The sequence below is a fragment of the Hyperolius riggenbachi genome, chromosome 4 (assembly GCF_040937935.1).
Source record: "Hyperolius riggenbachi isolate aHypRig1 chromosome 4, aHypRig1.pri, whole genome shotgun sequence".
NCBI lineage: Eukaryota > Metazoa > Chordata > Amphibia > Anura > Hyperoliidae > Hyperolius > Hyperolius riggenbachi.
This window is the reverse complement of record NC_090649.1, coordinates 490,036,997-490,054,609: the sequence shown is the minus strand read 5'-3', so window position 1 is coordinate 490,054,609 and position 17,613 is coordinate 490,036,997. Positions and strand designations below refer to the sequence as shown.

The window sequence follows — 17,613 nt, the reverse complement described above, 5'->3', positions numbered from 1 at the left end:
CGGAATACCTTGGGGTGTCTTCTTTCTAAAATGGGGTAATTTGTGGGGTTCCTATACTGTCCTGGCATTTTAGGGGCCCTAAACCGTGAGGAGTAGTCTTGAAACGAAATTTCTCAAAATGACCTGTGAAATCCTAAAGGTACTCATTGAACTTTGGGCCCCTTAGCGCAGTTAGGGTGCAAAAAAGTGCCACACATGTGGTATCGCCGTACTCAGGAGAAGTAGTATAATGTGTTTTGGGGTGTATTTTTCCACATACCCATGCTGAGTGGGAGAAATATTTCTATAAATAGACAATTGTGTGTAAAAAAATAAAACAATTGTCATTTATGGAGATATTTCTCCCACCCAGCATGGGTATGTGTAAAAATACACCCCAAAACACATTATACTACTTCTCCTGAGTACGGCAATACCACATGTGTGGCACTTTTTTGAAGCCTAACTGCGCTAAGGGGCCAAAAGTCCAATGAGCATCTTTAGGCTTTACAGGGGTGCTTACAATTAGGCACCCCCCAAAATGCCAGGACAGTGAACACACCCCACAAATGACCCCATTTTGGAAAGTAGACACTTCAAGGTAGTCAGAGAGGAGCATAGTGAGTCCGTGGCAGATTTCATTTTTTTTTGTCGCAAGTTAGAAGAAATGGAAACTTTTTTTTTTCTTTTTTTTGTCAGAAAGTGTCATTTTCCGCTAACTTGTGACAAAAAATAAAATCTTCTATGAACTCACCATGCCTCTCACTGAATACTTTGGGATGTCTTCTTTCCAAAATGGGGTCATTTGGGGGGTATTTGTACTATCCTGGAATTTTAGCCCCTCATGAAACCTGACAGGTGCGCAGAAAAGTCAGAGATGCTTGAAAATGGGAAAATTCACTTTTTGCACCATAGTTTGTAAACGCTATAACTTTTACCCAAACCAATAAATATACACTGAATGGGTTTTTTTTTTCATCAAAAACATGTTTGTCCACATTTTTCGCGCTGCATGTATACAGAAATTTTACTTTATTTGAAAAATGTCAGCACAGAAAGTTAAAAAAATCATTTTTTTGCCAAAATTCATGTCTTTTTTGCTGAATATAATAAAAAGTAAAAATCGCAGGAGCAATCAAATAGCACCAAAAGAAAGCTGTATTAGTGACAAGAAAAGGAGGTAAAATTCATTTAGGTGGTAGGTTGTATGAGCGAGCAATAAACCGTGAAAGCTGCAGTGGTCTGAATGGAGAAAAAGGCTCTGGTCCTTAAGGGGCGAAAAGACTGTGGTCCTGAAGTGGTTAAAATAGGAAATGCTAAGAAGTATTTTCTCTTTTTTTATTGTGGAAAAATCACTAAAATCAAAACGTGTACAGTGCAATACATGTGTTATGTAAGTAGAGCAAGTATTTATCTACTTATATATGTGTATTTTTCCTGAGATAGTATGGCTGACAGCTCCTCTCTAACGTATACTGGTGTCAGTTCAGTTTTTTTTTAGCCTGTTCTGTACTTTGCTGATCCCTGGTGGTAGCTGCAGAGATTTCCCCCTCAGATGCACAGATCGGATGGATAGACTGCCTTCCCTTTAAATAATACCATGTTCTTCATCTCACCCCCTAACCCCGGGACTGTGAGGATAAATATTACTACCCATGTCGGAAACATCTGCAGATACAATCGGAAAAACGGTCAATGATGTGTGGTTTATGATCCAGGGAATTGTTAATGTGTCTAAATATAAATGGCAATAACCTCCGCCATTTCTCGTTTTCCCGTTGGACATGAAGGCGTATATTGTTTAAAAGCCTGAAAGGATGTTCCAGAATAGGGACTTATTGGAAATGTAATCATTCGTACATTTGTGGAACTCACCGACTTTTATATACTCGAGTCCCATTCCAGTGAAGGAAGATACTACCGTTATTCAAAGCAGCAGGGGCAGTCATGCTATCCCAGGGATAAGTAGATAAATACTTGTTCTACCTACATAACATATGTATTGTACTGCCTACATTTTGATTTCAGTAAATTTTATATCCTATATAATAATCTGCCTGTGTCCCTGCCTCATCCTGTCTCCCTGTCTCAGTGTGTTTAGGCCAGCGTGAATGCGCGGCACGTGGGCGGACTTTAGGCAGGATGCAGGGGGTGGGAGTGTGCACTCGCATTGCGGAATGCGTGTGCGTCGCCGCCGTTGTGTTGTGTGGGCATGTATGTGTAGTGGCCGCATACACGTATCGGCCGTGCACATGCATGCTGACCGTGCGAGCTATGTTGCGTTAGCGGAGGCGGCGGGGGTTGAGAGGGGCATAGCGTCCAAGGCCTAGCGCCTGTTATTGTAATGGGTCTAAGGTCTAGTAATAGATAGACATTTTCCATCTTTACTGCCTCTGACTGAAGCCAATCTTGATGTAATTTCCTCCCTTACTCTTTTTTTTTTCTCTTGCAAACTGCAATGTCATATTTAGCTTGCTTTGTAAACACATGTGAGCACAGCATAGATTGTATTTCAGCAGCTTCACCAGAAAGGTGAGATGCATTTCCCCTCTCAGCCTCCTGTCACACTAAACTGCCCTCAGCCAATCAGTGAGGAGCAGGATTGTGGGAGGGGAGATAACAAGCTTCCCTCTCCCCGGCAATGTATCAAATAAAGCCAGGCTGATTGAGATAAGATTCATTAGAGCAGAAACATTTGATTGCAATGCACACTACATGTAGACTACACAATAAATACAGAGGACTGGGTAAATGGAATTTAATATTGTGGCTGACAATCTGGCACAGTTTCATATTCATTTTTAATAATAAATTATGCACAAAAAAAGGTGTTCAAGAGTGTAAAAAAAAAAAAATCTGCCTTGGTAGTTCATAGATCCTCACCGAATGATGTTTGTCTGCTCATTCCTAGTCAGTTGCATAAACCTCACCCTGCACTTTGGTCACGTTGGCATGTATAAGAAGGGAAGAGGGGAGAGTAAAGGCAACATTATTAGCTGAAGCCACGCCTCCTTGCTGCCACATAGCCTATCCAAAGGCTTATGAAGGGGTCCATGGACCAGGACCGCACATCCAGATGGAAGGAGGGCAGGGCCAGTTCTAGACTATTTGCTGCCTGAGACAAACTTGCGCCTATATTAATATTATGTGTATTACTGATTTATAAACGGCTAACATATTCTGTGGCATTAGCCAAGTTTTATGGTTAAAGGGAATCTAAAGTGAAAATAAACGTATGATATAATGAATTGTATGTGTAGTACAGCTAAGAAATAAAACATTAGTAGCAGAGATATGAGTCTCCTATTGTTTCCAGTACAGGAAGAGTTAAGAAACTTCAGTTGGTATCTATGCAAAAGAGCTTCTTTAAGCTCTGCAACTTTATAAAGTGGTGGACAACACTGTCTTTTGAAGCACTTATCTCAACTGTCTCATTGTTTCTTCTTTGTTTATGGTTTTTCTGCAGAGAAAAGTTCAAAGGGTCACTGGCCTGCTCTGTGAAATCATTTAAAATGCTGAGTGTATTGTGGAAACTGCAATTATTAGAGAATGATGCAATGTTATAAAAAAGAAAGCTATATACCTGAAAATAAAAATGACAATATTTTCTTTGCAACTAATGTTTTATTAACCTCCTTGGCAGTATGGACGAGTTTAGCTCGTACATGACCGCCGGAGGGCGCCGCTCAATAATTTTTTTTTAAACACGCAGCAAGCACTTTGCTTGCTGCGTGTTGGGGACGATCGCCGCTGATCCACCGCTACCCGATGCGTAACGGGCCACTCCCCCCCCCCCCCCCCCAGACCCCTGCGCAGCCTGGCCAATCAGTGCCAGGCAGCGCTGCGGGGTGGATCGGGATTCCCTCTGACGTCACAACGTCGATGACTTCATTCCATTCGTCGCCATGGCAACGGGGGAAGCCCCTAAAGGAAATCCCGTTCAGAACGGGATTTCCTTATGGGCAAGCGTGCGGCGGCGATCGGAGGGGTGGGAGGGATGCGGCAGGGAGGGGGGAATCATGTAGGCTAGCTACATGATTTAAAAAAAAAATCCCCAAAAAACTGCTGCGCAGCCACCCTGGCAAAATCAATAGAACGCCAGGGTGATAAATGATCCGTATTTCACAATTAATTATATCATGAGTTTTTTTCGCTTCAGTGTCACTTTAAGTGATTTAAAATATCATCTTATTCTTTAAAGAGACACTGAAGCGAAATTTTTTTTTATGATATTATGATTTGTATGTGTAGTACAACTAAGAAATAAAACATTAAGATCAGATACATCAGTCTAATTGTTTCCAGTACAGGAAGAGTTAAGAAACTCCAGTTGTTATCTCTATACAAAAAAAGCCATTAATCTCTACGACTTTCAATGTCATGGAGAGGGCTGTTTTCTGACTTTTATTATCTCAACTGTAAGTGAACTAATTACTTTTTCTCTGCAAGAGGAGAGGTCATTACTTCACAGACTGCTCTGAAAGAATCATTTTGAATGCTGAGTGTTGTGTAATCTGCACATATTATAGAATGATGCAATGTTAGAAAAAACACTATATACCTGAAAATAAAAGTATGAGAATATTTTCTTTGCTGCTAATCTTCTAGAAATTATTCATAGTACACAACCAATTCATTATATCATATTTTTTTTCGCTTCAGTGTCTCTTTAAGTAAAAGAGGAATCTGCTGCAGCATGGGCGTCCGCAGAACATTTTCTGGGGGGAGGGGGGGTTGTGACAATCAGCGGTATGAGCTGGAAAATCACACAGTTTTGTAGTTACGCGATGGTGACTTTTGCAGAAATCCGCATTTATTTGCCCATTCTGTCTTCCAGTTTCCATAGCAAGACGTGTTCAGGATCCATTAGCAGAGCTGGTGAAAATTGAGCCCAAACACATCGGCGTTGGAATGTACCAGGTAAGGCTGCTCTGACTATTGCATCTCTGTAATCAATGTTAGACATTTTTGAACAGAGGCGCCAAAGTAGAATAAAAATGTCTAGAAACTGTTTAAAAGGGGGTAAGCGGCGGACTTGCCTCCCTCAAGGAAATACAGACAGGGATTCGTTATTTTATATAAAAAATAACATGTATTAAAAGCTCCCCTTTGCAACGCGTTTCGCAGGCACAATCCCGCTTCATCAGGCAATTATTGGAGAAACTGGGGAAAAAATACCAGAGGACAAGTGGCTCAGACTTATGTACAAGTTTCATAAAAAATGATATACAAGATGGTTATACATATCCGTATCAGTTGTCCATTATAAATAGCCATAATTTATATGCATTCTAATGTTTAATTTTTGTTATAACATGCATAGTGTCTGAGGAAAGGCATGGTCAGGTTAACAGTTTAACTGCTCGGAAAATATCTATCAATTGTTTCAAAATAAACCTTTTAGGTTAAAGCGGATCCGAGATGAAAAACGAACTACAACAGGTAACTTGTCTATATATCTTATCTAAAGTTTAGATCATTTACACAGCAAATCTGGCTGCAAACAGCTTTAATAGAATATGATCATTTCTTTCTGTGATACAATGACAGCAGCCATGTTGTTTGTAAACATTACACAGAGGCAGGCTTATCTGTATCTTGAGCAAAAAAAACCTAATCCCCCCCCCTCCTCCTCCCTTCTGCCTTTAAAATCTCTGGCTAGTAATACCTCCCCCTCCTCCTGCCCAGATTGAGCTCCCATGAGCCCTTGCTACTGCCAAGGCTCTCTGCAAACCTGTGGGCGTGGTTTATTTAGTTTATAGGGAATTAGAGTATTAAGACAAAAACAAAAAAGTATTTGGCTTGAGGAATGCCCTATAAACAATAGGAATGGAACACAATTATGCAATGAGTAAAAGTTCACCTCGGATCCACTTTAAACATCACTTTATATCACAAATAGCCTATTTTACAACAGTCAAAATAAACATTACATTAGTGTCCCAAATAGTTGGTCGAGGGCTCAGAGAACCCAGTAGAGTGGAGGCACATAGGATTATGGGGATGTAGGATAAAGTGTGGGTCCCAATATATAACGGACCCGCATAGTGCATTGAGTGAAAATGGTGAATAAAGCTTATCTCTGTAATAAAGACTGTGGCATCAGAGCTGAGGAGGCGGAGCAATGTTGAATACCTGGAGTCGGTGGTTTCATAAACTGAGGAGTCAGGTGATTTTTGTACAAAATCCACCGCCCTGGTAAGTATTATACCAAGGAGTCAGAGCTATTTTGGCTACCTGGAGTTGGAATTGGTGCTTTTATAAACTGAGGAGTCAGATGATTTTTGTACCGACTCCACAGCCCTGTTTGTAATCCATTACCGAGAGCTAACAAAAATCAACGACGCTGCTAAAAGTAAAATAATGTGACGTTAATCATTTGTTTGCTAACATTTATGTATTGTAGATTGCGACGTGTGTTTATTACTGCATCATTATCAGTTGGAGGACACCAAATTCATGTACTGTGAGCAGTTAAAGGGAAAATGTATTACTAGTTTATTTTGTGTGTATTTAACCACTTGAGGACCGCCCCCAGCCGATGGGCGGCGGCAAAGTCCGGGCCCAAACGACCGCAATACGCCCATCGGCGGGGGCGGCTGCGGGAGTGGCTATGCGGCGATCGCGTCATTCGTGACGCGATCAGCCGCCGGGGACTGGCTCCGCCCACCGCTCGTAGTAACCCGCCGGCCGTTCGGAAGCGCCGGCGGGTTACTAGCACCCGGATCGCCGCTGCACATATGTATAATAGGCTTTGTAATGTATACAAAGCCTATTATACTGGCTGCCTCCTGCCCTGGTGGTCCCAGTGTCCGAGGGACCACCAGGGCAGGCTGCAGCCACCCTAGTCTGCACCCAAGCACACTGATTTCCCCCCCCCTGCCCCCTGATCGCCCACAGCACCCCTCAGACCCCCCCCTGCCCACCCCCCAGACCACTGTTTGCACCCAGTCACCCCCCCTAATCACCCATCAATCACTCCCTGTCACTATCTGTCAACGCTATTTTTTTTTTTATCCCCCCCCCTGCCCACTGCCCCCTCCTGATCACCCCCCACCCCTCAGATTCCCCCCAGACCCCCCCCCCCGTGTACTATATGCATCTATCCCCCCTGATCACCTGTCAATCACCTGTCAATCACCCGTCAATCACCCCCTGTCACTGCCACCCATCAATCAGCCCCTAACCTGCCCCTTTCGGGCAATCTGATCACCCCCCCACACCAATAGATCGCCCGCAGATCCGACATCAGATCACCTCCCAAATCCATTGTTTACATCTATTCTCTCCTCTAAACACCCACTAATTACCCATCAATCACCCATCAATCACCCCCTATCACCACCTGTCACTGTTACCCATCAGATTAGACCCTAATCTACCCCTTGCGGGCACCCAATCACCCGCCCACACGCTCAGATTGCCCTCAGACCCCCCCTTATCAATTCGCCAGTGCAATATTTACATCTGTTATTCCCTGTAATAACCCACTGATCACCTGTCAATCACCTATCAATCACCCCCTGTCACTGCCACCCATCAATCACCCCCTGTCACTGCCACCCATCAATCAGCCCCTAACCTGCCCCTTGCGGGCAATCTGATCACCCACCCACACTAATAGATCGCCCGCAGATCCGACATCAGATCACCTCCCAAGTGCAGTGTATACATCTCTTCTCTCCTCTAAACACCCACTAATTACCCATCAATCACCCCCTATCACCACCTGTCACTGTTACCCATCAGATTAGACCCTAATCTGCCCCTTGCGGGCACCCAATCACCCGCCCACACGCTCAGATTGCCCTCAGACCCCCCCCTTATCAATTCGCCAGTGCAATATTTACATCTGTTATTCCCTGTAATAACCCACTGATCACCTGTCAATCACCCCCTGTCACTGCCACCCATCAATCACCCCCTGTCACGGGCACCCAATCACCCGCCCACACCTCAGAACGTCCTCAGACCCCAGCCCTGATCACCTCGCTAGTGCATTGCTTGCATCTATTTCCCCCCTCTAATCACACCTTGAGACACCCATCAATCACCTCCTGTCACCCCCTAGCACACCTACCCATCAGATCAGGCCCTAATTTGCCCTGTGTGGGCTCCTGATCACTCGGCCAAACCCTCAGATCCCCCTCAGACCCCCTTCCGATCACCTCCCCAGTGCATTGATTGCATCTATTTTCCCCTCTAACCGCCCCCTGAGACACCCATCAATCACCTCCTGTCACCCCCCTAGCACTCCTATCCATCAGATCAGGCCCAAAACATCCTGTCATCTAAGAGGCCACCCTGCTTATGACCGGTTCCACAAAATTTGCCCCCTCATAGACCACCTGTCATCAAAATTTGCAGATGCTTATACCCCTGAACAGTCATTTTGAGAAATTTGGTTTCCAGACTACTCACAGTTTTGGGCCCGTAAAATGCCAGGGCAGTATAGGAACCCCACAAGTGACCCCATTTTAGAAAGAAGACACCCCAAGGTATTCTGTTAGGTGTATGATGAGTTCATAGAAGATTTTATTTTTTGTCAAAAGTTAGCGGAAATTGGATTTTTATTGTTTTTTTCACAAAGTGTCATTTTTCACTAACTTGTGACAAAAAATAAAATCTTCTATGAACTCACCATACCCCTAACGGAATACCTTGGGGTGTCTTCTTTCTAAAATGGGGTCACTTGTGGGGTTCCTATACTGCCCTGGCATTTTAGGGGCCCTAAACCGTGAGGAGTAGTCTAGAAAACAAATGCCTCAAAATGACCTGTGAATAGGACGTTGGGCCCCTTAGCGCACCTAGGCTGCAAAAAAGTGTCACATGTGGTATCGCCATACTCAGGAGAAGTAGTATAATGTGTTTTGTGGTGTATTTTTACACATACCCATGCTGGGTGGGAGAAATCTCTCTGTAAATGGACAATTGTGTGTAAAAAAAATCAAAAATGTGTCATTTACAGAGATATTTCTCCCACCCAGCATGGTTATATGTAAAAATACACCACAAAACACATTATACTACTTCTTCTGAGTACGGCGATACCACGTGTGACACTTTTTTGCAGCCTAACTGTGCTAAGGGGCCCAAAGTCCAATGAGTACCTTTAGGATTTCACAGGTCATTTTGAGACATTTGGGTTCAAGACTACTCCTCACGGTTTAGGGCCCCTAAAATGCCAGGGCAGTATAGGAACCCCACAAGTGACCCCATTTTAGAAAGAAGATTTTATTTTTTGTCACAAGTTAGCGGAAAATGACACTTTGTGAAAAAAAAACAATTAAAATCAATTTCCGCTAACTTGTGACAAAAAAAAAAAATCTTCTATGAACTCACCATCCTCCTAACGGAATACCTTGGGGTGTCTTCTTTCTAAAATGGGGTAATTTGTGGGGTTCCTATACTGTCCTGGCATTTTAGGGGCCCTAAACCGTGAGGAGTAGTCTTGAAACGAAATTTCTCAAAATGACCTGTGAAATCCTAAAGGTACTCATTGAACTTTGGGCCCCTTAGCGCAGTTAGGGTGCAAAAAAGTGCCACACATGTGGTATCGCCGTACTCAGGAGAAGTAGTATAATGTGTTTTGGGGTGTATTTTTACACATACCCATGCTGAGTGGGAGAAATATCTCTATAAATAGACAATTGTGTGTAAAAAAAATTAAACAATTGTCATTTACGGAGATATTTCTCCCACCCAGCATGGGTATGTGTAAAAATACACCCCAAAACACATTATACTACTTCTCCTGAGTACGGCAATACCACATGTGTGGCACTTTTTTGCAGCCTAACTGCGCTAAGGGGCCAAAAGTCCAATGAGCATCTTTAGGCTTTACAGGGGTGCTTACAATTAGGCACCCCCCAAAATGCCAGGACAGTGAACACACCCCACAAATGACCCCATTTTGGAAAGTAGACACTTCAAGGTATTCAGAGAGGAGCATAGTGAGTCTGTGGCAGATTTCATTTTTTTTTGTCGCAAGTTAGAAGAAATGGAAACTTTTTTTTTTTCTTTTTTTTGTCAGAAAGTGTCATTTTCCGCTAACTTGTGACAAAAAATAAAATCTTCTATGAACTCACCATGCCTCTCACTGAATACTTTGGGATGTCTTCTTTCCAAAATGGGGTCATTTGGGGGGTATTTGTACTATCCTGGAATTTTAGCCCCTCATGAAACCTGACAGGTGCGCAGAAAAGTCAGAGATGCTTGAAAATGGGAAAATTCACTTTTGGCACCATAGTTTGTAAACGCTATAACTTTTACCCAATCCAATAAATATACACTGAATGGTTTTTTTTTTTATCAAAGACATGTAGCAGAATAACTTTCGCGCTCAAATGTATAGGAAATTTTACTTTATTTGAAAAATGTCAGCACAGCAAGTTAAAAAAGTCATTTTTTTGCCAAAATTCATGTCTTTTTTGATGAATATAATAAAAACTAAAACTCGCAGCAGCAATCAAATAGCAGCAAAAGAAAGCTGTATTAGTGACAAGAAAAGGAGGTAAAATTCATTTAGGTGGTAGGTTGTATGACCGAGCAATAAACCGTGAAAGCTGCAGTGGTCTGAATGGAGAAAAAGGCTCTGGTCCTTAAGGGGCGAAAAGACTGTGGTCCTAAAGTGGTTAATAAAGGAATACTGTAGGGGGGTCGGGGAAAAATGAGTTGAACTTACCCGGGGCTTCTAAGGGCTCTTTCACATTAGGGCAGATTTTCTGCGTTTCAACGCAAAGGATAAAGTTTGCGTTACCCAAGGTGAAATGAAAGTCCATAGACTTTCATTTTAGCTTTCACATATAACGCAGCCTTTTTGTGCGTTGCGTTCCACTGCACCCAGGCGCAGTTTTTTGGCCAACGCTAGCTTTATGCGTTACAATGTTAGTCAATGTAAAACGCACACTATGCGCGTTTTTAATCCGTTAACGCAGGCAATCAGTCCCAGAATGCAACAGAGGAACAATGTAGAAAGTTGACAACTAAAAGAAAAAAAAATTACCTGCGTTTTTCTATGTGCAGTAACGGATTGAAAACGGATTAAAAACGCACACTCACTGCAGTGCAACGCATATCAAAACGCAGTAAAAGGCATACAACAAAACGTATGCTTTGAGCGTTCTCCAACGCAAGCTCTGATGTGAAAGAGCCCTAATGGTCCCCCGCAGACATCCTGTGCCCGCGCAGCCACTCACCGATGCTCTGGCCCCGCCCCTGGTTCACTTCTGGAATTTCTGACTTTAAAGTCTGACAACCACTGCGCCTGCACGCCCGTGTCCTCGCTCCCGCTGATGTCACCAGGAGTGTACTGCGCAGACACAGACCATACTGGGCCTGCGCTGTGCGCTCTTGATGACATCAGCGGGAGCGAGGACACGGCAACGCAGGCGCAGTGGTTTTCAGACTTCAAAGTCTGAAATTCCAGAAGTGAACCGGAGGCGGGGCCGGAGCATCGGTGACTGGCTGTGCGAGCACAGGATGTCTGCGGGGGACCATTACAAGCCACGGGTAAGTTCAACTCATTTTCCCCCGACTCCCCTACAGCATCCCTTTAACGGCTTCTGGACCTGACTAGTTGAAATCCACACCCTGTTTATGCCTGTTTATGTCTGTTTATCCCTGCCAGGGTGTAGATTTCAACTTCCGTATTTGCAGCGTACACGCCGCTCCCGTGTAACCCGCTCGCTCTGCCATCACACTGACAGCAGAGCTCCATGTCTTGGTCAGGAGTCCATTTCATTGGCTACTGACCCTGTGATCCCAATTTAGCATCCCAAACAGCAAATGCCTATACATAGAACTCTATCTATTCATGCATATCTAACCTGGCTGTGTGTAGATAAATAATCACTGACAGATTTTATGGCTGGCACACACCAAGCAATTTTCCATCACATAGAGCAGAGGTCCCTAAACTTTTTTCCGTCAAGGGCCGGATCAACATACTTCAGACTGCTGGGGGACCGGAACACATAAAATGATGTTGTAAAACATTACATTGAACCTAGGTATTGATTTCCCCCAATCATGCCTGGAGCAGCCATTCAGTCATGCGGCGCCCAAAGAACATCTTTGTGCACCAGACAGTGAAGCATTCCCAGGTGACAACCTGCCCTCCAGTTGGAGAGCAGTGTTACCTGATGCAGAATTGGAAGCCAGCGAATGACTGCTCGCTGGTTTCTACAGTACATGGATGGGTGGTGCCAGCCAGGGCTGGCCTTTGACCTGAGCGACCAGAGCGATCGCTCAGGGCGCCGGCCTCCAGGGGGCGATCCTGCGGCCTGGCCGCATGCATTATCTGGCTGCTGCGGGCTCCAGATGGGTCCGTCTTGCTGTGCGTCTTGCTCCACCCCCTGGTGCCGCTGGGGGCGAAGACCAGCAAACTGCTGGTGTTTCAGCTGCACCTTTGCCACTGAGCCTCCCCTCCCGTTGCCGCCTCTGCACCCGCCGCCTGTCCTCGACAGACCTCAGATCGCGGCGACAGCAGAGTGGCTGGCTGCGCAGGCTATCCACACTGAAGGTATTTCAAATGCGGAAGTGACGTCATTGACCGCTGACGTCACAATACATTGAGCGCGGGTAGCGTGCACGGCCTATGACTCTGCTATCGCCGCATCTGAGGTCTGGACTGCCAGACAGGTCTGTCGGGGTCAGGCTGCGGGGACCAGTCGCCGTGAGATCTGAGGTCTGTAACTTGCCCCAGCCACAACTGCCCACCCAGCCACAACTGCCCACCCAGCCACAACTACCCACCCAAACAGCCCACCAAGCCACAACTGCCCAGCCACAACTACTCACCCAAACTGCCCACCCAGCCACAACTACTCGCCACAACTGCCCACCCAGCCACAACTGCCCACCCAGCCACAACTACCCACCCAGCCACAACTACTCACCCAAACTGCCCACCCAGCCACAACTACTCACCCAGCCACAACAACTGCCCACCCAGCCACAACTGCCCACCCAGCCACAACTACTCACCCAAACTGCCCACCCAGCCACAACTGCCCACCCAGCCACAACTACTCACCCAAACTGCCCACCCAGCCACAACTACTCACCCAAACTGCCCACCCAGCCACAACTGCCCACCCAGCCACAACAACTGCCCACCCAGCCACAACTGCCCACCCAGCCACAACTACTCACCCAAACTGCCCACCTAGCCACAACTGCCCACCCAGCCACAACTACTCACCCAGCCACAACAACTGCCCACCCAGCTACAACTGCCCACCCAGCCACAACTACTCACCCAAACTGTCCACCCAGCCACAACTGCCCACCCAGCCACAACTACCCACCCAGCCACAACTACTCACCCAAACTGCCCACCCAGCCACAACTGCCCACCCAGCCACAACTACTCACCCAAACTGCCCACCCAGCCACAACTGCCCACCCAGCCACAACTACCCACCCAAACAGCCCACCAAGCCACAACTGCCCACCCAGCCACAACTACTCACCCAAACTGCCCACCCAGCCACAACTACTCGCCACAACTGCCCACCCAGCCACAACTGCCCACCCAGCCACAACTACTCACCCAAACTGCCCACCCAGCCACAACTGCCCACCCACAACTACCCACCCAGCCACAACTACCCACCCAAACTGCCCACCCAGCCACAACTGCCCACCCTGCCTCAGCCACAACTGCCCACCCTGCCTCAGCCACAACTGCCCACCCTGCACCCAGCCACCAGCCTGCACACTGCCCTAACCAGCATCTTGCCCCTGCACCCATCCTGCACACCGCCCTAACCTGCACCCAGCCACCAGCCTGCACACTGCCCTAACCAGCACCCAGCAAATACCCTGCACCCAGCCAGCAATTGGGGGTCCGCTATGGCTACCTAACATCTAGGGGCACATTTTTCTACCTACTGATATGTATGGGCACATAGCTATCTAATGCTTTTATTTTGTGAACATGGCTGTTTAATTTATGTATCCAGGGTGGACTTGGCTACTAAATTGTTTTATCTTGAGGCATCTGTCTATGTAATGTTTTTATTGTGAGGTACCTAACGTGGCTACTTACCGTAATTATTTTATCTGGTTGACTGTTGCAACTTTATTTTTATTGGGCAGCATGTGACTACTTGATGAATTATCTGATGGCATGTGACTACTTGATGAATTATCTGATGGCATGTGACTACTTGATGAATTATCTGATGGCATGTGACTACTTGATGAATTATCTGATGGCATGTGACTGCTTGATGAATTATCTGATGGCATGTGCTTACTTGATGAATTATCTGATGGCATGTGACTGCTTGATGAATTATCTGATGGCATGAGACTACTTGATGAATTATCTGATGGCATGTGCTTACTTGATGAATTATCTGATGGCATGTGACTGCTTGATGAATTATCTGATGGCATGTGACTGCTTGATGAATTATCTGATGGCATGTGACTGCTTGATGAATTATCTGATGGCATGTGACTGCTTGATGAATTATCTGATGGCATGTGACTGCTTGATGAATTATCTGATGGCATGTGACTGCTTGATGAATTATCTGATGGCATGTGACTACTTGATGAATTATCTGATGTCATGTGATTACTTGATGAATTATCTGATAACATGAGACTGCTTGATGAGTTATCTGATAACATGAGACTGCTTGATGAATTTTCTGATGGCATGAGACTGCTTGATGAATTATCTGATGGCATAGGATTACTAGATGAATTATCTGATGGCATGTGACTGTGATGTGTTGGGGGGGGGGGGGGCGGAGAAATTTCAGTGTTTGCCATAGGCGCCGTATTACCCAGATACGCCTCTGGCTGCCTCTTGGAGTGCGAGACTCTGCCAGGCCCCGCGATATGTCAGGAATCAGCATGGGCGGGGGCGCCCTGAGGCTCAGGCTGCTGCAGAGAAGCACGCAGTACATGTGCCACCAGCCCTGTGACAGTGTCCTGAGTGATGACAAGTCCTTCTCTCCTGCTCCCAGAATTCCGGCAGCTACACTGGCACTGCTCTGCAGACAGTAAGAATAGAAGACCAGCAAAAAAGTAAGGCTCCCCATCCCCAACCTCCCTACGCGAAAGGGAGATTATGCCTATGCTAGATACACTAAGGGGGGGGGGGGGGGGGGGGGGGATTGGCTGCCTAAATACACTAAAAGGGGATCTGCAACTGCAAGACTAGTAGCCTAAGCCTATATACACTAAGGGGGGATCTGCCTATATATACATTAAATGGGGATCTGCCTACATATGCAAGACAAGTAGCCTATATACACTAAGGGGGGGATCTGCCTATTATATGCACGTGAAGAGGATGAATGGGGAGGGGGGGGGGGGGGGCGCCACTATCTGATTACGCTCAGGGCGCTGTGAAACCTAAGGCCGGCCCTGGTGCCAGCACTGCTATTCTATATTTGGGCCTCCAATATTGAAAGGTACAGTGGACCACATCTATAAGTTATACATTTTGTGCTTGGGGGGCCAGTGAAAAAGCCTCGGTGGGCCGAATTCGGCCCATGGGCCATAGTTTGAGGACCACTGACATAGAGGGTTCGAATCGATTATTTCCAACAGGTCCGATCTGATTTCCAATCATTTTTCTGGTCGACGTTTTATAGAAGTTATCAGAACATTGATCAGAAAAACGAACAGAAATCATATTGGACCTGGCGGAAATAATCAAATCGCCCTTCTATCTGACAGGAAATTGCATGGTGTGTACCAGGCATTAGAGGAATGTCAATGTCTACTCTGCTTTCATGAAAAGTGAAATAAGTTTGGCTTACTTTCTTGCAACATTTCTACTGTCATAAAACTGGTAGGACTTTTTTTTTCTGATAAGAGACGTGACTATTAAAGAGACTCACTAATGAGGCTGCATGATTTTATGAATGGAGAAACCAATGATTGTTTTTACCAATGATTTTAAAGTGTTTGTACTTGAAACTTCTGCTGTACTTGTAACAGGACTACAGTTATTGTTTACTTTATTCATCCTATTCCTTACATGCACAACAATCACATGTGTGCGTGTGTCTATACACATATAGTTAAAGAGACACTGAAGCGGAAAAAAAAACACATTATGATATAATGATTTTTATGTGTAGTACAGCTAAGAAATAAAACATTAGGAGCAGAGACATAAGTCTAATATTGTTTCCAGTACAGGAAGAGTTAAGAAACTCAAGTTTTTATCTATGCAAAAGAGCCATTGAGCTCCACCACTTTCAAAGTCACAGAGGGCTCTGAAGCTTTTTTATCTCAACTGGCAGTCAATGTATTGGTTTTTTTTTTCTGCTGATGACTGTTCAAAAGTTCACTCGCCTGCTCTGTAAAATCATTCAGAATGCTGAGTAGTGTGTAAACTGCAAATATTCGAGAATGATGCATTGTTATAAAAAAACACTATATAACTGAAAATAAAAATGAGAATATTTTCTTTGCTACTAATGTTCTAGTAATTATCCGTACCGCACAACCAATTCATTTATATCATAATTTTTTTTCCACTTCAGTGTCTCCTCAAGCAGTTCAAAGAGCTCCTGTTATGAATACTTGTGTACTGAAACTCCCTTTAAAACGGACCTGAACTCAGAACTTCCTCTCTGATCTAACAGATAAGCAACAGCATAAAAACCTTTACAGAAAAACATTTTTCGGTTACAGCGGATACACATCCTGCACTCTTGCAGAGGGCACATGGGCTTGCCGGTAAACGACTCCAGGGTCACCTCAAACACTAGGAAAATAAGGATCGAAACACTGTGTTTGCGTAATTGACAGTAAACATTTGTAAACGGCAGTACCAGTGCTGCTCATTCACTTGTCTTGGCTGGTAAACAACGTGTAAGCATCCGTGTGAACCCGGCCCTTACACGGTTACACAAGCTGTACACCGACTACACTTTGTAGCAAAGCGTCATATCTTCTGTGGTTTCCCATGAAAATATGATAAAATATAGGAGTACTCACTTTTGTTATATACGATTTATATATATTTTTTTCTTCCTGAAGTGGACCTGAACTCTTGCACAGGACACAAGGAAAACACAGAGAAATGCACCCTGTATGTATTTAGAGAGTTAAGCTGTCTAATTCCCCCTCATCACATAGGTAATTTGATCTATCAGCTGGCTGCCATGGCAGAGCAGCTAATTTGTAAACACAGGCTGTTAACCCTATGTCTGCTTCTGTGAAAGCAGGAAGTAGACACACTGCAGATATATTGCAGGATTTGTATCAGCTGTAACAAAGAAATGTTGTTGTTTTTTTACAGGTTATTATGTTTTTCCTTATCTTTTAGAACTGAGAGGATGTTCTAAGTTCAGGTCAACTAATGAAAATTAGTTGTGTGCATTTATTTTGTGTTTTTTTTTACAGTAGTTGGGTGTGTTTTGTGTTGTAGTTAAAGAGACACTGAAGCAAAAAAAATATGATGATATAATGATTTGTGTGTGTAGTACAGCCAAGAAATAAAACATTAGGAGCAGAGACATAAGTCTATTATTGTTTCCAGTAAAGGAAGAGTTAAGAAACTCCAGTTGTTATCTATGCAAAAGAGCCATTGAGCTCCACCACTTTCAAAGGTGCAGAGAGCTCTGTCTTCTGAAGCTTGTTATCTCAGCTGTC

At 44.8% G+C, this 17,613-nt stretch overlaps 1 protein-coding gene across 6 annotated transcripts in view; it reads left to right on the top strand.

Moving 5' to 3' along the window:
• Positions 1 to 17,613, top strand: part of SRBD1 (S1 RNA binding domain 1) — a 308,196-nt gene that overhangs the window by 178,036 nt on the left and 112,547 nt on the right. For all 6 annotated transcript variants that reach the window (XM_068233032.1, XM_068233030.1, XM_068233027.1 and 3 more), the window contains one exon: positions 4,817 to 4,899. In XM_068233032.1, coding sequence (XP_068089133.1) covers positions 4,817 to 4,899 — 83 coding nt within the window. The remainder of the gene's footprint in view (positions 1 to 4,816; positions 4,900 to 17,613) is intronic.